This window comes from Pogona vitticeps, chromosome 2, assembly GCF_051106095.1.
Source record: "Pogona vitticeps strain Pit_001003342236 chromosome 2, PviZW2.1, whole genome shotgun sequence".
NCBI classification, from domain to species: Eukaryota; Metazoa; Chordata; class Lepidosauria; order Squamata; family Agamidae; genus Pogona; species Pogona vitticeps.
In genome coordinates this window covers 229,174,171-229,198,938 of record NC_135784.1, presented here as the reverse complement: position 1 = coordinate 229,198,938, position 24,768 = coordinate 229,174,171, and the positions used below count along the sequence as shown (strand labels likewise).

The 24,768-nt window shown below is 42.5% G+C and overlaps 1 protein-coding gene and 1 pseudogene across 2 annotated transcripts in view; both read left to right on the top strand.

Moving 5' to 3' along the window:
- Nucleotides 1-24,768, top strand: part of UHRF2 (ubiquitin like with PHD and ring finger domains 2) — a 124,780-nt gene that overhangs the window by 94,358 nt on the left and 5,654 nt on the right. For both annotated transcript variants that reach the window (XM_020810373.3, XM_020810371.3), the window contains 4 exons: nucleotides 8,014-8,120; nucleotides 17,038-17,200; nucleotides 20,654-20,791; nucleotides 22,021-22,144. In XM_020810373.3, the coding sequence (XP_020666032.1) occupies nucleotides 8,014-8,120; nucleotides 17,038-17,200; nucleotides 20,654-20,791; nucleotides 22,021-22,144 (532 nt within the window). The remainder of the gene's footprint in view (nucleotides 1-8,013; nucleotides 8,121-17,037; nucleotides 17,201-20,653; nucleotides 20,792-22,020; nucleotides 22,145-24,768) is intronic.
- On the top strand, nucleotides 4,972-5,118 carry LOC140705071 (U1 spliceosomal RNA; annotated as a pseudogene).

Here is a 24,768-nt window from a genome sequence, read left to right as displayed (position 1 = left end):
TCCCCATTGGAACACATTAAATGAGTTTCAGTGCGTTCCAGTGGGGAAACTGTTTTTGCTGGACGATGTTTTCACTTAACAGCGATTTCAGGGGAACGAATTATCATCTTGGTGCGGGGCACCATTGTAACTTGAACCAGATAAAGGTTACGGGAAAGGATAGCACAGCAGATACTTCCATGTGCTCGCTGGTATGTTTCGATGAGACGATGACTCTTGCACACATGGGATTCCCAACTTGGAAGCGTGACTATATTTCTTTACTACTTCCAGAATCTTTTGGCTTGAGGAGATTCTGCAGCTGGACTTAAATGATTGGATGGAGGCCCCCTCTGTCCAGGGGTTTTAACCTCCTATTTCAGGTCCTTGAGATGGCACTGCGGCCTCAGAGCCATGGACAGAATGGCTCCCATCCGAAAGAGAGGATGGAGTGGGTGGGATTTTGATAGGGATTGTGCTAGGAGAGGAAAGGTTGATTCCCTCACCATCCTATCCCCTTGGCATTTCCCTGATTAAAAGCACAGAGAGACAGACAGATATGTATATCCCAAAGCCACTATTTGCCATCCCTCCAGTAGATGGGGCTTGTTAGCCTTGGAAGGCAGCCCATCTAGGAGAACGAAAACTCCGATTTCACACCTCCACTGCCTTGTGGCTATATCTGTCGATGGAAAAGGCTTCAGGAGTAAATCTTGAGGCAAAATCCAGAGCTGGAGTCCCGGAGGCAGCTTGTGACACTCTGGCAACATCGCTGGAACCAGTTGTATTGGCTTCTGCCTTTTCATTGGACTATTTCAGTGATGTGGAGAGGGGGGGATTTGCTGCTTGGGTAATAGTCTGTCTTCCATATTATTTTACCCAGGCGTAATGCTCTGGAGAGGACACTCCAGCTTCGCATACAGTGTCGAAATAACATGGGAAGTAGCAGTTACCAATTATAAGTCTTTGCTTGATTGGTGTAGAGCGTGACACCAGGGGCTACTTCAGACCGTTGGAGAGGTCATTGCATCTCACTAGGTAGCTACCGCCCACCTCAAGCTGTGCAGCCGTCAGCCAGTAAGGTGCTGCCTTACCACAGTCTGTTAACCTCACGGAGTGCATGGGGTTTAGGGTGAAAGTCAACAAACAGATTGATAACCCTGCACCATGCAATAATTATAAGAAAATATCTGTCCTAAAGCTGGGCACCTGGAATGTTCAGACAATGACCCCTGGCTTTTCTGCCGACCTGCAGGAAATAGACAACGCATGGAAGACAGCTGTCATCAACATGGAATTGAGTAGTCTGCAGATGGACATTGTTGCCCTGCAAGAGATGAGATTGCCAGACTCGGGATCTGTCAAAGAAAAATAAATCTCATTCTTCTGGCAGGGAAAACCATTGACTGAAACTAGGAAAAATGGTGTTGGCCTTGTGGTTAGGTACTCTGCTGAGATCCATTGTTCCACCTACTGCGGGAAGTGAAAGAATCCTGTCTCTGTAGCTTCACTCATCAGCAGGACCAGTCACTCTCATTAGTGCATATGCTTTTATTATGATCTTTGTGTCAGCAACACATTCTTTAATACAAAGCTTCAACAGAAAGTCTCTTGGAGATATCCAAGATCGAAGCATTGGCATCAGGTTGATCTGATCCTCACTAGACGCTCTAGGCTTCCTAGTATTATGATCACACACAGTTATTAGGGTGCTAATTGTGATACTGATCACTCCCTGATGTGTAGCAGAGTAAAACTGCGAATAAAGAGATTGTATCATATGAAAAATTTATTTATTTATTTATTTATTTATTTATTTATTTATTTATTTATTTAATTAATTAATATCCCGCCTATCTGAATCACATAGGACCACTCTAGGCGGCTAGAGTGGGCCTTCCTAAAGGAAGGAAGACCACGTATTGACATCAGCAAGATTTGCAATCAGAGAAAAGTGGAGGAATTTGCTCATGTGCTTGAGGAAACTCTTCCAGGCCTGGCTAATGCAAATACACCTGAATGATGGGAACATTTCAAGAATGCTATTTATAACACCACCTTGTTCACATTTGGCAAGAAGTCCAAAAAGACGGCAGACTAGTTTGAAGCCCATTTGGAGGAGTTGATGCCAGCTATTGAGGATAAAAGGAGAACTCTAGCAGCATACAAAGCTTGTTCTAGTGAGTACAACTTGCAGGCTCTTCAAGTTGCTCGTAGCAAAGTCCAACAGACTTTCAGGAAATATTCAAACGATTATTGGCTTCAGCTCTGCTCTCAGATACAGATAGCAGTGGACACAGGTAAAATCAAGGGAATGTATGATGGTATCAAACAGACTTTAGATCCAATACAGAAGAAATCTTGCTCCCTTGAAGTCTGCTACAGGCGTGATCATCCAGGATTGAGCACAGCAGATGGACCGCTGGGTGCAGCACTACTCTGAGCTATGTTCCAGAGAGAATGTAGTAACCAAAGAGGCATTAAATAACATCAAGTGCCTGCCTGTCTTGGAAGAGCTGGACAGTGGATTCTCTTGCCTCTGGAAAGACACCTGGGAAGGATAACGTCCCTGTTGAAGTGCTGAAGTGCTATAAAGATATCATCACCACCGAGCTGTATCAAATTGTTTGTCTTTGCTGGAGGGACGGTGGAGTACCATAGGACATGAAGGATGCAAACATTGTCACATTGTATAAAAACAAAGGAGATGGGGCAACTGCAATAACTACCGTGGCATCTCTCCTCTTAACGTTGTAGGGAAGCTGCTTGCCCGTGTTGTGCTGAAGAGGCTCTAGGTGCTTGCAGACAGAGTCTATCCAGAATCACAGTGTGGATTTTGAGCTAATAGATCCACCATTGACATGATATGTTCCCTCAGACAGTTGCAGGAGAAATGTAGGGAACATTGATGGCCACTATTTGTGGCCTTCATAGATCTTACAAAGGCCTTTGATTTGGTTAGCAGGGATGGCTTTTTTAAAATCCTTCCCAAGATTGGATGTTGACCTCGACTCCTTAACATCATTGGGTCCTTTCATGAGGAATTGAAGGGTACTGTAGTTTTTGATGGCTCAGCATCAGATCTCTTTGACTTTCAAAGTGGAGTGAAACAGGGCTGTGTCCTCACGCTGACTCTGGGATCTGTTTTGCTGTCATGCTGAAGCACAGTTTTGGAACTGCAACAGAAGGCGTCTATCTCTGGGCTAGATCAGATGGGAAGCTCTTTAATTTCTCTAGATTGAGAGCGAAGAACAAAGTCCAGCTGAAATGAAGACTTCCTCTTCGCTGATGATGCAGCTATTGTTGCCCATTCCTCCAAAGACTTCCAACAACTTATGAATTACAGTGGTGTCTTGCCTGACAATGTTAATTTGTTCTGAAAAAATCACTGCTAAGCAATTTCATCGCTAAATGAAACGCGCTTTCCCATTGAAATGCATTGAAAACCGGATAATCCGTTCCAATAGGAACGAATTGCCGTCCTTAAGTGAAAATCGCCATAGGAAACATTGCTAAGCGAAACGCGGTTCCCCAATTGAAATGCATTGAAACCTATTCAATGCATCTCAATGGGGGAAGAATACAACAACAAATTAAAAAAGTCAGAACAAAGTCAAATTTGGTTAACAAAGGGTTTATTAAGTGCACTTTATGATTTCAAACATTTTAAACAGTAAACTTTTTTTATAAATAACAGAAAAACATTTTAAAAACAGCATACATGAGGCTGTTTAAACCATCGTTAAGCGAAACAGAGGACCCAAAACTTAATCGCTATGGGAAGCATGGTCCCAACCATCGCTATGCGAAAATCGCCCATAGGGACCATCGCTAAATGAAGTGTAAAAACACTCTGAAAAAGTCATCGCTAAGCGATTTTGTCACTAAATGGAGCACCCGTTAAGTGAGGCACCACTGTATTTTAGCAAGGCCTGCCAAGATTTTGGATTAACAGTCAGCCTGAAGAAAACGGAAGTTATGGGCCAGGGTGTGGACCCACCTCCTCTAAACCATCTCTACACAAGAATTTGAGGTTGTTCATAACTTTGTGTACCTTGGCTCAACGATCTCTGACACTCTATCCCTAGATGTGGAGCTGGATAAACTCATTGGCAAAGCAGCTACCATGTTTTCTGGACTCACAAAGAGAGTATGGCTTAACAAAAAGCTGACAGCAAATACCAAGATCCAGGTCTATAGAGCTTGTGTCCTGAGTTCACTCCTGTACTACACTGAGTCCTAGACCCTTTGTGCATGGCAGGAGAGGAAGTTGAACATGTTCCCTATGCGTTGCCTCCAACACATTTTTGGCATCACCTGGCAGGACAAAGTTCCGAATAGTCTAGTACTGGAATGAGCTGGAATTTTTAGCATATATACATTACTGAAACAGCGCCGTCTACGTTGGCTTGGCCATGTTGTGAGAATGGCTGATGGTTGGATTCCGAAAGATCTCCTGTATGGAGACTTAGTGCAGGGAAATCGCCCCAGAGGGAGACCACAGCTGCGATAACAGGATATCTGCAAGCGGGATCTGAAGGCCTTAGGAATGGACCTCAACAGTTGGGAAACCTTGACGTCTCAGCGTTCAGCCTGGAGGCAGGCGGTGTATTATGGCCTCTCCCAATTTGAAGAGACACTTGGACAGCAGGTCAAGGCAAAGAGGCAGTCCCGAAAGCAGCAAAATCAGGAGGTTTGACAGGGGATAGATTGTCTTCATTGTGGAAGAGATTGTCACACCAGACGCTGTTCCAAGACCTCCGTACAGAGCACACGATACCATAGTCTCTCGAGACTGAAGGATGCCGACAGGTGGAGATTGTGGAAGGAACACCCGGCCCCTGATGGGGATCCTGTGGGGCACCCCAAAACACTGAGGAGCTCTCTTGGCCTCTGACAGGACTGGGGCTGTGCAGCCCTGTTCTGAGCGGCAGGTGCAGCTGGGGGGATCACCATGCCTGGGGGGGCAGGGCACAGAAGGGGTCAGGAGGTGCAGGGGCCATGATCATGAAAGTGGTTTTCCCAGGGTGAGGCTCATCCATTGCACTTCAGGTGTGCTGATCCCTGTGATTTCCCCAAATGTGGGAAAATCAATTGCATAATTTGTGGTAGTGGGGGACTGCGTTTGTGATTTCCCCTGGTCTTTCTAGAATCACTCCCCTTCAGTTTTTGGCTGTTTTCACCACTCTCTGCCATTTAAATCTGCTGCCATAGGCCTGTTGGTTTTCCAGGTAGGCTCCAGGAGGCAGATCCTGGAAAGCCAGCAGAGCAGATGTCAGAGTGGCGAGGTCTAATGTGGCTGCCACAGCGAGCAACCTCTGGTGCCGGTTCAGAGGCCTCCTAGCACAGTGGTGGGAGGCTTCTGGGTGGTGGTGGCTGAACCCTTTTTTTACAGTATTTGCTCCATAAGACGCACATACTCCCCCCCACTTTTTTGGGGGGGAAAACTGCATCTTATGGAGCAAAAATACGGTAATGTGGCTGTAAAATCAATTTATGTAATAGTATTAAAATAACTGATTGCACTTTGTATTTTAATAAGTGCCTCATAAAGTCTTACAAGTAATGTATATTTTATAAATGTATCGATCAGTATTTTCTTTGGGAAACAAATCAGTAAGTTGCTGCAGCCCTCTGATTGGGTTATTACTGTCTATTGCATTTGAAACAGTATCAGCTGGCAGATCTTAATATTTATTTAATAAATCTTTTTAGTTATAGATTCTTTTTAATGCTGTCCTTCATTGCTTAAGAAAAAAAAAACACGGATAACTCATACCTCCCTCCTCCACATTTTGGCCTGTTGTTACCAACACATTTGTGATTGATGTTAGTAAGAATGTGCGCATGGTTTTCTTGTAGCCAATTTGTTCTACTTCCCTAGTGTCATTTGCAGTTACTTTATTCTGGTAAGAGAGGTATTGCATACAGTATTTTATTGCCAGTGTATGTTCAAGTGTGACTAGGCCTAAGCAAGGATCCTACTAATGTGGCGAAAAGGTAACTTCCTAGGATGAAGTGTGTGTTCATCCCAAGAAATATGTTTTCATGTTTTTTATAAAAGGCTGTGGTCATTCTATTTGCTAAGTGTATTAATCTTCTGTTTGAGCTCGTTAGTGGGGAACTAATAGCCCAAAGATGCAGTCTTGCCCTTGGAGCATGTAGACTTTAAAATCTTCCTTTGGAGCCTTGTGAAAGTGTTTGTGGAATGTGTTAGCAGCAAAGGGATGAGTCACAATTGAGAGGGAAGTTAGGAACTTCGTGTGTGTTGTGACACCTCAAAAATTCCCCCAGCATAATTTAAGTATCTTTATATATTTAAAACCTTTCTAAATCACTTTACATCCAGGTGGATTCTGCTGTATTGTAGAAATAGATTAATCATACCAGTAATATATGCAGTACATTAGTAACAGAATGGAACAAGAGACAGATAAAATGATGAAAACACAAAACAGCCAGAAGCATTCTTCACAGTTGAAATGACTTGAGGCCAGTGGGAGAATTTTTGCAGTGTGTGTGGATCCTTTAAGGGGCTCACAGTCCCTAGGAAAGATTAAGCGTGTGCTGTGTCCCCCACCCCCAATTCATCAATTGCACTAAAAGCATGGAAGCCTCAAATTGAAGGCCATGGGAGGCTTCCCCCCCAAGCCTGATTGCTGAAAGTGGGGGCCATTTCTATGTATCATATTGGCCAAAATCCTGTTGCTTAATGTAGCATGCTAAAGTCAGTCACAGGTAAAAGAGATCCATTTCAATCAATGGAACTTACTGAGGAGTTGACCTGTTAAATCTCCATTAATTCAGTGGGTCTACTCTTGTGCAAATTGCTACAATAAGCATCAGGAATTAGGTGATTGATATTGTCTTGACATGGATAGATTGGTGTGTGTGTGTGTGTGTGTGTGTGTGTGTGTGTGTGTGTGTGTGAGAGAGAGAGAGAGAGAGAGAGAGAGAGAGAGAGAGAGAGAGAGTAAGATGCACAGTGCAATAGTCTTGCTCTTTGCTGATCTGATGCCCATAGAAGATTATCACAAGGGTTAGGATTAGGCTCTCGGGCTAAAAAAGTCTTGCCATCTGTTTTAGATGTTGGAAAGTTGTTTGTTTACATTACTGATTAATTAAAATATAACAAGGAAGGTAGCAGACTACCAAATGATTGTGAGCAAAATTTGGTGGGGGATACATCGAAATAGGTTAGGCTAATACAGGGTACAAACAGATGCTATTGTTTCTGTTCTCTTACTGCTTGCTTTAAAGAAGTAAGAGAGTTGAAAGTTTTAAATTGTATTACAAATATCACTGAACAATTTGTTTTAGAATAATTACACGTTTGCAAAGTGTATGAAGTAGGATAAGGCACACAAACAACAAATATGTTGTATCAGTGTATTGGCTTACATTCTGTTTCAATAAATTAATCATTAGCAACACAGCCCTAACTACCCTGATGTTGATGCTGTGTTGGTAAATTAGTGCTGGCCTTTGAAAGAGAGCAGCACCATGGCCAATGTGCTATTGTGGAGATCCCCACTTTTCCATGAGAAAGGATCTAGAGTCCCTCCATTCCTCCAGATGAACCCAGTTTAAACTGGTAAACTAAACTAGCTCAGGAGATGGCAGAGTGTGGTGATTGTGAATGCAAAGTGAACCCGCACTGGCTTTTGCCCTGGCTGGCATGAGGCTGCCCTGGCTGGCATGAGGCGGCAGTTTTGGATACACAAGGAGATCCCCCAATTTGCTTCTCTCCAACTTCACTTAGGATCATTTTATGTGTAATCTATTATTCTAAAAAGCTTCTTAGTAAAGCATTTGCATGTGTGTATATGCATGCACATGTGTATAATGTGCACACACACACATGTATGAACCAAAATATATGAACCAAAATTTTGTGTAATAGAAGATACAATGTTGGCTTGATTTTGTATGCAAACAGGGGTTAGTAATTTCTGTTAATATACTGTGCATGATTTCTAACAGTCCTAAATTCTTAGTGAGATATTAAAGATTTTGATCAATCTTCTCATATAGGATCGAGGAGATGAATTTACTTACACAGGGAGTGGTGGAAGAGATCTTTCTGGCAATAAAAGGATCGGAGAACATTCTTTTGATCAAACTCTAACACACATGAACAGGTAGGCTTTGATTATCTTTGCCAATTTGTTTTATTTAAAGGAAGAAGCATTCAATAGAGAAAAGATTTAATCCATAGCAGGTTTATATACATTATTGATCTTATGTTGTTGAGACTTTGATTTGACAATGACTGTAATTGTTCCTGGAATTATATATAACTTGGATTGGAAAATCCTTGGTTCAGGGCCATGCGTTGTTATCTTATTACATGGGTGCTGTGATTGATCAGGGACATGGTGGCGCTGCGGGTTAAACCGCAGAAGCCTCTGTGCTACAAGGTCAGAAGACCTGCAGTCGTAAGATTGAATCCACGTGATGGAGTGAGCCCCATCACTTGTCACAACTCCCGCCAACCTAGTGGTGGGAAGCATGCAAAATGCAAATAGGTACCACCATGGTGGGAAGGTAATGGCGTTCCATGTGTAGTCGCGTTGGCCACGTGACCATGGAAGATTGTCTTCGGACAAACGCTGGCTCTCTGGGTTGGAAACTGAGATGAGCACCACCCCCTAAAGTCTGACACGACTGGACAAATTGTCAAGGGGAACCTTTACCTTTTAACCTATGATTGGTCATGTCTGAATTGTATGGCAGGGGGAGAGAGAGAGGAAAACGTTGATATAATACAGTTCTTCGTGGTGTCCATGCTTGCACAAAGGAGGAGTGTGAACGCCTGTGCAAACATTGTCTCAGAAAGTTCCAGAGCCTCAAAAACAAAAGTGTCTCTCGCCCATACTGTGCAAGTGTATCCCCTGCTCTCAGTCTGCCACTGCAACAGCATACAACGGACTGCTCTGGAGCCTCCACTCACTTACCTTTGATTTTTCTTCATAAGTCCTCTGTCCTTTTTTTCCTTTTTCTTCTTTCCTCTTTGTTCCTTCCCCTTTTCTATGTAAATTTAATAATAATAATAATAATAATAATAATAATAATAATAATAATAATAATAATAATAATAATAATAATAATAATAATAATAATAATAATAATAATAATAATAATAATAATGCATAGCATAGGCATCCTTCAGTCTCGAGAGACTATGGTAACATGCTCTGAATCGAGGAGTGTCCTCTCCAGAGCATGAAGCCCGGGTAAGGTAATATGGAGGATAGGATGTTACCCAAGCAGCAGATCCCCCCTCTCCACATTGCTGAAATGGTCCAATGGAAAGGCAAGAGCCAATACAACTGGTTCCAGCAATGTCGCAGGAGTTGGCAGAACAACACATGCTGCCTTCGGGACTCCAGCTCCGGATTTTGCCTCGAGGTTAACTCCTGAAGCCTTTTCCATGAGTGGATATAGCCACAAGGCAGTGGAGGTTTGAAATTGGAGTTTTCCTTCTCCTAGATGGGCTGCCTTCCGTGGCTGACGAGCCCCACCTACCCAACCTGCTCTTTAATAGTGCAAAAGTATGATCTGATCCTTAAAACTTTCCTGACTCCCCGGCTTATGCAAATCTCATTGCCTTTCCTATTTACCATATTAATAATAATAATAATAATAATAATAATAATAATAATAATAATAATAATAATAATAATAATAATTTATTGTCATTGTAAGTATATACACATACAACGAAATTCACAGACACCCAGAGACCAGACACATGCACACACATAAAATTCCCAAACACTCCCCACCCACTGAAAGTCCCCCACTAAAAATACAAACATCTACACCGCAGGCCAAGTTACACAGTCCAACTAATTATTCACTACTGGTGGTCTTTAAGCTCATTATTAATTGCAATTATAGCTCTGGGATAAAAACTATTGAGAAAACGTGTGGTCCGAGTCTTAATTGTTCTATATCTTCTGCCAGATGGTAACAGTTCAAAAAAGTTATAAGCAGGATGGGAAGAGTCTCTCAGGATGCTATGTGATTTCCTTAGACAGCGGGATGTGAAGATGTCATCCAGGGTTGGTAGCTGGAGCCCGATGATATTCTGGGCAATTTTAATGGTTCTCTGTAGAGCTTTTTTGTCCGCTACAGAGCTACTCCCAAACCATGCCAGAATGCCATAGGTTAGGACACTCTCAATGGTGCTACGATAGTATGACAGAAGCAAATGCTGAGATAAATTTAACTTGCCGAGCATTCTCAGGAAATACAGCCTCTTCTGTGCCTTCTTCATTAGCATGTTGGCATTTATAGTCCATGAGAGGTCCTCTGAGATGTAAGTACCCAGAAATTTAAAACTACCAACTCTCTCCACTTCCTCACCGTTTATGTACAGTGGTAAATGTACATATTCCTTCCTCCTAAAATCAATTATGAGTTCTTTAGTTTTTTTGATGTTAAGTGTGAGATGATTTTCTTTACACCAAAGTATCAACCTTTGTACTTCCTTTCTATAAGCAGACTCATTGTTCTTATTTATGAGCCCCACCACTGTCGTATCATCCGCAAATTTAATAATTGCATTGGTGTTATATAGTGGGGTGCAATCATGTGTGTACAGGGAATAGAGGAAGGGACTTAGCACGCAGCCCTGGGGAGCTCCTGTACTTAGTACCAGGGTAGAAGAATGGTGAGATCCCATCCTTACTGACTGTGGCCTATCTGTCAGAAAATCCTTTATCCACATGCAGATCTCCTGAGGTAATCCCAGGTTGATCATTTTAAAAAACAACCTATTTGGTAGAATGGTATTAAAAGCAGAGCTATAATCCACAAACAACAGCCTCGCATAAGTTCCCTGATGTTCTAAGTGGCTCAATACAGTATGGAGTACAATGGACACAGCATCATCAGTAGATCTATTTTTCCTGTATGCAAATTGCCATGGGTCCAAAGAAGGTGGAAGACTAGCCTTAATGTAATCCAGCACCAATCTCTCAAAACATTTCATAACAACAGATGTTAAAGCTACTGGTCTGTAATCATTGAGAGATACCACAGCTGACTGCTTGGGGACTGGCACTATAATAGATGTCTTCAGGCAAGTGGGGACTGAACACTGCAACAAGGATAGATTGAAAATATCCGTAAAAACTCCAGCTAATTCTGCAGCACAGCCCCTAATAACTCGTCCCATGATTCCATCTGGTCCAGCTGCCTTTCGAACATTAATATTCTGGAAAGCGCGTCTCACATCTGAAATCTGCAGTACTAGTGGTTGTCTGTTGATGGTAGATTCTAGTGATGTATTATAGACAATAGGTGCTGGAATAATGGTTGTTCCTGTTTCCACCTCAAAACGGCTGAAAAATTGATTTAACTGCTCAGCCAAAAAATCACTGCTGCTACACAGACTGTTTTTGTTACTCTGACCAGTGATTTGTCTTAGGCCGTGCCACACTCGGCGAGTGTCAGAACTTTCAAGGTGTTGTTCAATTCTCTGGCTGTACATAGCTTTGGCATCCTTAATGCCCCTTTTCAGTTTAGCTCTAGCCTCTCTGTACTGTAGTTCATCACCAGAATGAAAAGCAGCATTTCTGGCTTTTAATAAAAGGCGCACTTCTCTATTTAGCCAAGGCTTGTTATTAGAAAACACTCGTACTTGTCTGGTAGTAGTAACAACATTGATGCAGCTTTTGATATAAAACAGTACTGTTGAGGCATAAGTATCAACATTGTCCTCCTCAAACAGTGCCCAATCAGTGCTCCTAAAGCAATCTTGAAGTTGCTCAGATGCATCCACTGGCCACACTTGTATTTCTCTAATTGATGTATTTCTCTAATTTCTCTAATTTCTCTAATTTCTCTAATTAAGGCCAGATATAAAATTTGAGAATTTTGGGACACGCTCTTTTAAATCAGGAAGCCCCACCCCTAGGCCCCACCCCCAGGCCATGTGCTCAGGAGACAAAAAGAAAGCCCAGGAAAAAAAAAACTCAGAAAGGCATCCATGCAAACAGACCTGGCCTTCGCCCTCAGCCCAGCTTCCTAGGGGAAAGGGTCCAGGGGCCTGGGAAATGCTCTTTTAAATCAGGAAGTCCCACCCCTAGGCCCCACCCCCAGGCCATGTGCTCAGGAGACAAAAAGAAAGCCCAGGAAAAAAAAAACTCAGAAAGGCATCCATGCAAACAGACCTGGCCTTCGCCCTCAGCCCAGCTTCCTAGGGGAAAGGGTCCAGGGGCCTGGGAAATGCTCTTTTAAATCAGGAAGCCCCACCCCTAGGCCCCACCCCCAGGCCATGTGCTCAGGAGACAAAAAGAAAGCCCAGGAAAAAAAAAACTCAGAAAGGCATCCATGCAAACAGACCTGGCCTTCGCCCTCAGCCCAGCTTCCTAGGGGAAAGGGTCCAGGGGCCTGGGAAATGCTCTTTTAAATCAGGAAGCCCCACCCCTAGGCCCCACCCCCAGGCCATGTGCTCAGGAGACAAAAAGAAAGCCCAGGAAAAAAAAAACTCAGAAAGGCATCCATGCAAACAGACCTGGCCTTCGCCCTCAGCCCAGCTTCCTAGGGGAAAGGGTCCAGGGGCCTGGGAAATGCTCTTTTAAATCAGGAAGTCCCACCCCTAGGCCCCACCCCCAGGCCATGTGCTCAGGAGACAAAAAGAAAGCCCAGGAAAAAAAAAACTCAGAAAGGCATCCATGCAAACAGACCTGGCCTTCGCCCTCAGCCCAGCTTCCTAGGGGAAAGGGTCCAGGGGCCTGGGAAATGCTCTTTTAAATCAGGAAGCCCCACCCCTAGGCCCCACCCCCAGGCCATGTGCTCAGGAGACAAAAAGAAAGCCCAGGAAAAAAAAAACTCAGAAAGGCATCCATGCAAACAGACCTGGCCTTCGCCCTCAGCCCAGCTTCCTAGGGGAAAGGGTCCAGGGGCCTGGGAAATGCTCTTTTAAATCAGGAAGCCCCACCCCTAGGCCCCACCCCCAGGCCATGTGCTCAGGAGACAAAAAGAAAGCCCAGGGAAAAAAAAACCTCAGCAAGGCATCCAATAATAATAATAATAATAATAATAATAATAATAATAATAATAATAATAATAATAATAATAATAATAATAATAATAATAATAATAATAATAATAATAATAATAATAATAATAGAAAGAGTTTGCTTTTAGAGAGGACTTGTATTTGACCGCCCTCCTCATAGCTTTGCTGCTCTCTTTTCCCCCAACGATTTATGGCTTCTTCCCTAATGAAAAAGTGTCCCACCTGTGTCAAAAATATCTCTCAGTCTGGCTGGCATGATACTGCTTATTTTACCTAGGAGAAACCCATTTAGTTCAGTCTTGTAAAATTTGGAAGGGCTTTACCGCTCTTACATTCAAGAATCACCAGTCTCTGCTTCAATCCTTTCTTTGGGAACAAGCCCTTTGGGCCTCAGATTCCCCTTCTAGGGTGATTTTGAGCACTCAAATGGATCAACCAGCGTTGCCAGAGCAAGCCCTGGATGCAGAGTCCGTTGCCTTGTCTTCCTCGAAACTACCATTGAAATGGATGAAGAAATTGGTGCACGGCAGCCGTAAACGCACAGCAACCCTCAATATTGAGGTGTCAAAGAAGAAAAAGAAACAGCAATCTGTTGGTGCTGAGGTTGGCATGGCTCCTTTGGATCCTCAACCATTGATTTGAGAGTCTACCTCTGTTCCTATTACCAACACCCAGTATACAGTCTCCGTCTCAGAGGGTGAATGCCTGAGACCCTGCAAAGTGTTGCCACCTCACTGAGAACACCATTGCCTGAGATCCCATTACAAGAGCAATCCTTGCCTTCACTCTCTGAGGATGGGTAAACATCGAAATTAAGATTCCTCTCCATTACCTGACAGTCCCCACAACCAAGGCACCGTGACAGGGAGAGCAGGAGGTCCAGATTGCGCTCATTTTCATGATCTCCACCATGCCGATATTGACCCCGCTATTCAAGATCTCAATAAACAAGCTCTCGATATAAGCTGGACTTAGCGAAGGTCCAGCCTGTCCACTCATGTGTCTGGTGGTGGCGGCAGCCTTGGTCAGCCTTCCAATTGCTCCCAGAGCACCATTCTCTTTCTGTTCATCTAGTCACTTGGCAGCTGTGCAGGGAGGCTCATCCTCCCTCCTCCTGCTTGGAGTTGGCTATACCCTATCTTGGATCTACAAGCTCTCAACAAATTCATCACCCCAAACGTTTCCAGGTGGTGACACTAGAGTCCATTCACTCCCTGCTCCACCAGAAAACTGGTTTGTGTCTGTAGATCTCTACGAAGTATACGAACTGCCCCAGCATTGAAACATTTTCTCTTGTCACCGTGGCATGGTCCTTCACCCAGACATCCCCCATCTGAAGCTCACTGCTTTGAGGATATGCCTCTCCTCACAAAGATCTTGAGATAGGCAAGACGCCCCTGCACTAACCTCCTATATGCTTACAAGTGGAGACACTTCCAGTTTTACATCACAGAGCCTGCCACATTCCCCAGCCTTTCTCTCCACTCTCCTGGTCTTCTTGCTGCACCTCAAACTCAAACAAAAGGGATTCTTCATTTCTTCAATTAAAGTCTACTTAGCAGGCATAATAGTGTCTTCATATCTCTTTAAACATCAAACCATTAAAAGATTTCTCAGAGGCCTTCAGAATGCCTACCCAGATGTGGGACCCCCTTATGACCCACGGTCTCTCTCACTAGTTCAATTACAGCTTACCAAGCATGCTTTCAAACTGCTGGCCATGATAGACCTCTGCCTATTGACTCTCAAGTAGCACTTCTGGCAGCCCTCACATTAGCCCCCTGGGATGCAGAACTTACGGCCCTTCGCTGATTCACCATACCTCATTTTCTTCCATGGTAAGGTTACTCTCCTCACGGACATCACCTTCCTACCCAAGGTGACATCCTGTTTCCACATGTCTCAACTCATCTTACCCACCTTCTATCCTTCTCCGAAGAATGAGCTGGAATGGACCCTTCATTCCTTTGATGTGAGGTGAGACTTGGCATTTTACCTAGATAGGACAAAAGATTTTAGACAGATTACCAAGTTTTTCATCCCCTACCAAAGCCCTAAAAAGGGACACCCTGTCTCTCAGTGATTCTCCAGGTGAATCTCAGGCTATTGCTTTGACTTATGAAGTGGTGAATAAACCTCTTCCTTGGAACTTCCTCAGTTTTTCCACAAGAGCAGTCTCCTCATCTGCTGCCTTCATCTGTGGCATAGACATCCAGGAGATCTGCCGAGCTGCTACTTGGTCCCATCCATTGACATTTGGAAGGGCTGTTTTATCTTTATATCCTGGCATGACTCCCACCTCCTGTGTATAGCTTGCTAATCACCCCTTGTGTGTGCATACATGGACACCATGAAGAAGAAAATTTGGATACTTACTGTAACTAGGGTTCTTTGAGTGGTGATCCGTGTATCCACACATCCCGCCCACCTCATCTCTTGGTGCACTCTTCTTCTTTTTTCTTGCGGTGGACAACTGGGACTGAGGAGAGCGAGGCCATACTTGTGTGATATGGGTGAGAGGCACTTTCATTTTTGAGGCTCTGGAACTTTCCAAGATGGTGTTCACGCAGGCGTACACCTCCCTTCTGTGTGGATACATGGATCACCACGTAAAGAACCCTAGTGGCACTAAGTAACCAAATCTTCTGTTATTGCCTTTCTACCATATGGAATGTTATAAAAATAAAATATTCCTTAAAATTTAAGCTACAGCCCTTGGTAGTTGGCATAAAAGGTTTGGTTAACTTGCAATAACTAAATACGCTTACTTGGCAGAGTGTTAGAGCACATGTTGATCATGTGCCTGATCGCATACCTAGCTGCACAATTGATATGTGCTGCAGCACCTTCTCAGTTTACTGCAATTAGCTGCATCAAGTTACGCAGACCTAATAGGAGTTAGGCTACTGGCATAGGATGAGCACTGTAAACAGTAAATGTGTTTTTTCAATTAAGAGGGCATGTTCTTTGGATGTCTTTAAAAAGGCATGAGGTCTAAATTTAGGGAGAGAGCCCCACCCCCAGTACCCCTCTGTATCCCATTTATCCCTAGGGAAATATGAGCAGAAGTCCTACTCTGCTTGTTGAACAGGGTCCCCAGTAATGTGGCACATTCTTTTTACATTCAGTTGAACAGAAGTAGAAATTGTTTTAATGGGAGACTGTGAGGAAGACGTTTTTCTATTGAGACAGAGAAAGGTAATGCAGTTTATTTTATTTATTTATTTATTTATTTATTGGACTTATATACCGCCCCATAGCGCTACAAGCACTCTCCGGGCGGTTTACAATTTAATTATACAGGCTACACATTGCCCCCCCAGCAAGCTGGGTACTCATTTTACCGACCTCGGAAGGATGGAAGGCTGAGTCAACCTTGAGCCGGCTACCTGGGATTTGAACCCCAGGTCGTGAGCACAGTTTTAGCTGCAGTACAGCGTTTTAACCACTGTGTCACGAGGCTCATCTCTGAAGTGAAAACTGTTACCTCAAGCTGGTTACTTTTCCTGACACCAGCTTTCCTTGTACCACCTAGACTGACCAACCCAGTTCCCATGTTTCCTTCCTTGGTTGTGGTAGAATTCTTGACATTAAAAAAAGATCACAGTAGTTTTAAATACTGGCTCAGTTAACAAACTGCTGTATCACTAGAAGAATATGTGTTGGCCACCCTTATGTTCATGGTCCTTCTTCCACCTTTCCTTCACATGTGAGGAAGGAAACTGAAAGAAAGCCAGTTTGTAGTGAGCCATAGTTCGTTCATTTGTTTTCCTGAATGCAGCATGTGTTTTGTGTGAGAAGGAAAGGGTGCAGGAAATAAAGCAACTCGAAATAGAACATTGCTTATAGCAAACCACCTTTTAGGCCAGTACAGTAGTTTGTGACTTTAGAGTTGACTGAAATGCTGCATCTTCTGTTAATTGTGGCAGATTGAATTGAACTAGCAGGGCATAACATGATCTTCCTCCCTGCAAGTGTAGGTTTAAAAACATTCTGTCATATATTTTCTAAAAATTATTTTTCAGGGCACTGGCCCTAAATTGTGATGCTCCACTGGATGATAAAAACGGAGCTGAATCTAAAAACTGGAGAGCTGGGAAGCCCGTTCGTGTGGTTCGGAGCTCAAAAGGCCGAAGGATCAGCAAATATGCCCCTGAAGAAGGCAATAGATATGATGGCATTTACAAGGTGCATCTTTTTCTGCAGTGCTCTTCCTTGTACTGAAAAATGCAAATAGCAAGGTGTTTTGTTTTTTTACTGGAAAGTATTTTGTCTCTGAAGTTGGGTGAGTGAAAAGCTGTTGATGCAACAGGTCTTTTCCACCTCCTTCTCCTCTTCCCTGCTGCACCCCCAGGAAAAGCTTCTCCAGAAAGCCCAAAGACTTTTCATGCCATAAGAAGTGGGAGAATAGTTAAGAATGGTGTGAAGGCATGACAACCTGGAGGAGCCAAGCTCTACTTGCGCAAAATTACCTGTGCCAGAAGGTTGGCAATTTCCTCCTCTCACGACAGTGCACCCACCCACCCCACCCCGGTATGTTTCAAAGCAGCCTACTCAGAAGGGTTCTCAAACCCTTTGGAAAGGCTGTTGGGGGGGGTGGAATAGGGAGGAGAAGACGGAAGAGCCCCTCTGTGCAAGCCGTCTTTTGGTTCTACAGCTTTGTGTCTAACATGTCACATTTGCTGAAAACTGTTTTCTTCATCAGTAGAGTTGTGTTTATGAATTATCGAGTTAATTGTAGTTTCAGCATTTGCCCTCTGAACCTGAAGAAAGGAAAAGAGGCCATCAGTTATTTTAACTGCTGTAGCAGTTGACAGCAAAGAATAAGCAAAGACAGAGGGGGAGGGAAGGAGAAAAAGTGTGGCCAAGGCTAGGGGAGAAAGTGAAAATATGTACATTTCTTGGTAGTCAAAAAGTTGAAGTTCTGTATTTTGAACCTAAAGTAGATACTCAGTTGCTAAAATCTCACTGTTGGATAATTTTTTAAATGGAGAAATTCAATCATGTGACCACATTTTTATCCTAATTGCTTTTTTTTTGTTTGGTTGGTTGGTTTGCTTTTTGTTTTTTGTTTTGTTTTGTTTTTTGCTAAGACTATCACATATTGCATCAAATAGACAAGGATTGGGCCACTTTTATTTTGTTTTTCCTGCTATAAAATAGAAGTACAGTAAATATGTTTTTATGGAAATACTAGCCATCATTCATCCCCAACAGCTAAAAAGCACTCATGGGATGGAATATAAAGGGCCACGGTTGTACTTCTCTAGAATTTCCATGCTGGCTGTAAACTTGTTTCTAAATGTTTTTTTTTTTTTTGATTATTTTTATTTTCAAACTACTAGGCATGGGATAGGGAATACAGAAGGTAAAAGGGAATACAAGGGATGGAAAAAAAGGTTTGAGGATAGGAGAACACAGTATATAATCATCCATTCTATTCATATTAAGTATGTATGCCTCTGATCCACTCATTTTCCAGTACAAAAAAATTCTATTTGATTATCCTCCATATATCCGCTTATATTCATGTTTTAATTTAAGTCTAAGTTATTCCAACTCTATCATAAAATCGAGGCCAATTATAGAACACATCCCCTCTTTGATTTTCTTTCTGCCATGGACCTATCAGCTTATCTGGAAGGCTATCCATTTCTGGCACTTCCCATATTTTCTCAGTACATTTTCCCCATTTCTGTGTCTCTATTTTCTTCCAATCTTGGGGAGATAAAGTTAAATCCAAAACAATAGTCTGATTTTTAACATCGCCTTTTCTGACTATTGTAGCTGAGTATCCCACGTGGCAACTTCTAATCCCCTCTATGTTACCAACCATGTTACCTGACATCTCTCTCAATAAAAACTGTTCTGGAGTTTCAATTTCATTCAATTGCTGTTTAACCTCTAGTGGTTTCCCCTTCATCAGGTCTTCTAACTCTCCAAGTTTCTGAAATATCTGCTGAAATCCTGTTTTCGCCATTCGCATGGTAACCGTCCATTCTTTGTCTGACAGCATTCCCACTAAGTATGTCCTCCCCCTCCTTGCCCAGAAATTATCACAATATACTCAGAATCTACACAGTCCAGCCAAGAGAGGGTCCACAGTAAACGTCAAACAGGAAATCAGTCTCTTCTAAAAAGAAAAAAAACCATCGTAGTCCTGTAATAACTCCAGCTCTAATTTTCTTCGTTCCTCCGTCTGTTCTGCTGAGCTCCCGTCGCTGCTAAATTAATAGTTTACTGTCGTTTCCCGTGGCTTTATTCTTTCTTCCAAAACCAAAAACACTTCTGTTTTCAAAGTCCCGTTCGGTTTCCTTCTCCCCCTCTTTCATCCGTGTCGCCACGCTGATAATTCCTTGCTTGTTTTTTATTCCCGAAAGTCTGTGCCTCCTGCTCCAAAGATGTGGTTTTATTTTCAAAGTCCACTCAGTAAGGGAAGTCCAGATTGCACAGCTCTGACAAGATTTCGGTCCCTCTTGAACAATATTTCTCCTGGGATTTTTTCCAGAAACACAAAGTTTTTCTTGCAATGTGTCTGACCTTGGCCAGCTTGTTATTTATCAGAGTTTATTTTAGGAAAGAAAAAAAAAGACAAGCTGGTATGCTAGCTTGCCGCTTCCCCTCTCTCCTTTTGGTCAAATATTTTTCACTTTATTTTCTTCAAAATATTGATGAGGTTATTCATAAATCAGAGGCTTACTTTGCTGTTATTTCTGTTCTCCTTCCTCGGGAAGTTGGGGGTGGAGTTTTCCCACAGCTTTCTGCCATAAGATATGGCCTCCCGTCTCCGGTCTGCGCGTAGATGAATTTTCAGAGGGAAGAGCGACCCGGTTGCTGCCAAATCTTCTACCCTTCTGGGCTCATCTGCTTGGAGGTGCCTCTCCTGACATCCCCTTCCGTCGCCCCCTTCTTGGGGGGGGGCGGGCAGGCCGAACGGTCCAGTTTTCCCCGGAGCTGTTCACCGGGTGCTGCTGGCTTCACTGCAGTCAAGCTCCGCCTCTTTTATTTTGTTTTTCCTGCTATAAAATAGAAGTACAGTAAATATGTTTTTATGGAAATACTAGCCATCATTCATCCCCAACAGCTAAAAAGCACTCATGGGATGGAATATAAAGGGCCACGGTTGTACTTCTCTAGAATTTCCATGCTGGCTGTAAACTTGTTTCTAAATGTTTGATGATCTCAAAAAGCAGTGCAAGGAGGTGCAGTTAGAAATGGAAATGGAAGAACATCTGGTTCATACAGAAAGCTGTTAGCATTTCAGCCATCAGCTATGGATGCTCTTTCTGTCATCGAGCTGCATTAAGTAGTATCTATAGCAGTCATAATTGCAAACTACATTGCAAACTTAACACACCAAGTTAAATGATGTTTCACAAATACCAGGGAAATTTTATATCTATAATACATTTGCTTAGGAGCGTTCAGGACAATATAATAAGGATTGTCAGAAATGTATAATGAACTTCCAGGCAAAATAATGACTTTATTTCTTGTCTAAGTTATTTTTCCGATAGCACAAGAGTAATCTAGAAGTTATGAGTATGTATAAAAGTGAAATTTATTCATTGAAGATGATTGGATAGGATTCCAAACCACAATATTTATAAGACATGACTTACAAGAACATTTGCATCTTAGGTGGTAAAATATTGGCCAGAAATTGGAAAATGTGGATTCTTAGTGTGGCGTTATCTTTTGAGAAGAGATGATGCTGAACCTGCACCTTGGACTTCAGAAGGAATTGAACGATCAAAGAAATTGGGCCTGAGTTTACAGGTTGGAACTTAAAGTTGGTCTTATTTTTACAAGTTGTGCTGAAGCATAACTTTTGACACAGTCATGATAGAGATGTCAGCTGAAAATCCCTTGTAGTAAGGGCTCTGTTAAAATTAGCTTTGAAGTTGCTGAATGACTACATCAAACACCATTATATTTTCCTTATTAGTTTTAGTCAAAAATACATTAGAAGGCCAAGACAAAGTCACATCTCAGTTCATATATTGTGTGATCAAGTGACTAGTACTTATTTCATTTTCCTAGGTAGCATGACAAAATGCAGACAAACCAGGAACAGCCATCATCCCCCGGCTTCAGAAACTGAAAGGGCAGCTACAGCCCTCAAGTCTATAAGTCTGTTTGCTCTGCTAGCTTAGAAACAGAGCAATATGTTTCAGCTTGTGCCTTAAGACATAAATGGCATTTTGTTGCTTGGGTGTATCATCTCCCTTCAGGCTGTAGTTTTCTTTCACATATGATACCATGTGTCCTGATTATCCTAATACATTATTTTAGGAGTAACTTCATGTGTTGTTCAGCCAAAAGAAAACAAGCCATGTGGTTGTTGTACATAATCTGAAAGCAAGGGTTGGTTGTTGTACATAATCTGAAAGCAAGGGTTGATGATATATTATTAGACCGCTAAAACATTTCAAACAGAAGCTAGCTTTTGGCCCAACTTGTCTTCATCAGGCTGTGCACTGCTTAGATGAGGATGGTACAGAAAGAACATTTAAAAAAACATGGCTAGATGTCTATGCCATGACTCTTAACAAAGGAGTTGAGATAGAATTATGTTTCCACATCGGTAAGTGAGTTTCAGCCAACTTAATAGTATTATACAGTGGTTGGAGAAATATGTTATCTTTAGTTTTCTGCATCCATGCTTCGTTGCAGATGGTGCCTCGTTTGGCTGTTTTGGGTACCTTCCATAATCAAAAATGCCTAGTGTGTAAATTAAATGTTTCCCCACTTCTCTGGTAGAAGGCTTGCCACATTTCAGTGTAACATCAATCCCTAGCATGCAGGAAACCTTTTGTTCCTTGAGAAGGCAGTGGGGGAGCAGGGAAGCTGAACCTCTGTTGAATGAGTTTGGGAGGAAATATCCAATCAATATCAACAGGAGTGGAATTTGAAACCAATACTCCTGACTTGATTTTGCAGTTCTCATTACTTTAACGTGAGTGTTGTTTAAGGTATTTCTTAGGTTTTATGTTCTTCTGTTATAGTACCCAGAAGGCTACCTGGAAGCCATGGCTAGTAAAGAAAAGAAGGAAAAAGTGAAAAAGCAACCTATGAAACAGGAGCCAACAGAGCAGAGCAATGGAAATCAAAAAAGACCAATGGATGATGGTATGGTTGTTGAAGATTACCTAGTAGCATATTTTTGTTATGAAATAAAGTACGAGGAGAGCCTAAGCTCAAGCACCAGTTTGGGTCCTATGCAAATTTTATAATCCCTTCTTTTCATTTAAAACAACAACAATATTGTTCAAGTGACTGTAAGAAATACCCAGAAAACTACCAATACCATGCAGATACAAGCAAAAACAGAGGGGTGAGGTTACAGTAAACCATTATTGTTATGAGCTGTCAAGTTGCTTTTGAATTACGGCAACCTTTGCCACGTGTTCAACATGTATGAGTTATTTCAGGAGCAGTTTTACGATGAAAACTGCCAGTGGGTTTCTCTGGAACAGCAAGAATTTGACCCCAGGTCTCCTAAGTCCTAATCTGTTAACCAGTCCATTATACAGTGGTACCTCGCAAGACGACGACCCCGCTAAATGACGAATCTGCATAACAATGACTTCTTGCAATCGCTGTAGCGATTCGCAAAACAGTCATTCCTATGGGGGATTTTCGCTGGATGTCGATTAGGTCCGTGCTTTGCGAACAATTTGTTCGCAAGAAGATGATTTTTTCCGGTGATCGTCAGCTTCGCAAAATGGCTGCCCTGTGTTTTCCAGACCCATGCTTCGCAGGGCAGCCATTTTTACAGCTGATCGGCACTCACAAAATGGCTTCCCTATGGGTGATCTTCGCTGGGCAACGAGGTATTTTCCCTATTGGAACGCATTAAACCGGGTTTCAATGCATTCCAATGGGGAAAGGGTTTTTGCATGATGACGATTTCGCTAAACAGCAATTTCAGTGGGACGGATTATCGTCATGTGGGGCACCACTGTACTACACTGGCTCTTGAAAGAAAATTAAATCAAATGGTTGCACACGTGGTTGATCTTTTGCTGGTCTGAATTAAAGATTCCCTCAATTGCAAATACAGGCATCCCCCCTCCTGTATCTGTGGGTGAAATGTTACAAGATATACCATGGATGCCTGAAACCGTGGATAGTAGCAAACCCTGTATATATGCTGCAGCTGTGACCACAGTGCTCTTTCTGTAGAACATAGCAGCAGCAATGGCAGACACAAGGTGACAGTCGTAGTAAGTGGGATTGATTGGTAGTTTGCCCTCTCCTCCTGCCACCACCTTGTATTTATTTATTTATTTATTTATTTATTTATTTATTTATTTATTTATTTATTTATTTATTTATTTATTTATTTAACTGATATGCCGCCCACACTACCCGAAGGTCTCTGGGCGGCTTACAGCATTTAAAATACAATAAAAAGGCAAAATAAAAGGGCAAAATAATTAAAATGCAATTAAAATATATATTCTAAAAATTGCCATCAGACCTACAGCTGATATTATTTCAGTTAAAAGCCGTTTGGAACAGGAAGGATTAGAGCAGCTTGACAAGATAGGAGCTCATCGAAGGGTGGATGAGTAGACAGAGGTTCGGCAAAGAGCAGTAGCAGCAAGAGGAGGAGGAGCAGGCATTGAGTCCCTAAATTAGCTTTCAAACTAGGAGCTGTGTATGTGACATTGTAATGAATGAATAATTCAGGGTAAACTGTGGATAACTGAATTTGAAATTAAATTTGCAGATACAGGGGTTCTATTTTATTGGAATGATAAAATAAAAGGGTGTGCAAAAGAGAAAATTGAGGGTGCAAAGTGATTATACTAGTTTTGCCAAACTGTCAGTCACCGTGACAGATGCTTTGGTTACATTAGTAGCAGAGATGGCCACAAAGCGCTGAGCCAGTGGGTTTGTGCTGGTACATCCTTCAGCTGAACAGGTGTTTGGCACTTCCCAGCCCTGCCTCCTCTAGTGGGCACCCACCCACTCAGAGGCAGCGCTCAGGGGAGGTGAGACAAGGAAGCTGGGGCACTGCCTCTGAATGGGCACGCACCGAAGGAGGTAGGGCTGGGAAGCACCAAACACCCATTTGGCTGAAGGACGAACTGCCATAAACCAGCGGTTCATGCCCATTTGTAATTAGCAGTGTTAATAAAATTCCTCTCTCATGATATCCTTCATTAGTTCCAAAGACACCCAGTAGAGTTAAGAAATTTAGTATCTGGAAAGCATCATAGTATCTCCGATGATCTCACAATACAGAACTGGAATTGACAGCTTAGAACTTTTTATCCTTGTGTATAAATTCACTTTCAAAGTTACTGTGTTTTATGACATGAGGATGAAGTCTAGAAGAGGAAAAAATTCTTCAGGATGATCCTAATCTTAAGTGCAGCCACCCAACCTAAGCAAGAGAGGTAAGCAGCAGGCCAGTGTAGAAGATCTTGTATAAGTTCCTGGAAAAGGGGGTTATAATGTAGTATTTTTAGGTTTCCCAGGCTTTATAATGCCTAAATGTTTGCTGGAGTCCGAACTAAAGAGCAGTCTTGTGAGTGGTTTCAATTAGTGTGAATCTAGTGTGAATGTCAACCCACAGGCAAAGTCATGTGATCATAGTTCCAGCACGACCCCCAGCTCTGATCTGCAAAGTAGACATCTACTTATCTGCTGTGGTTTAAGTGAACATACAATGGCTCACAATCTTGTTTCTAGTATCCACTTAGAACTCTCAGGACAAACTTCATAAATCTAGTTGAATAATA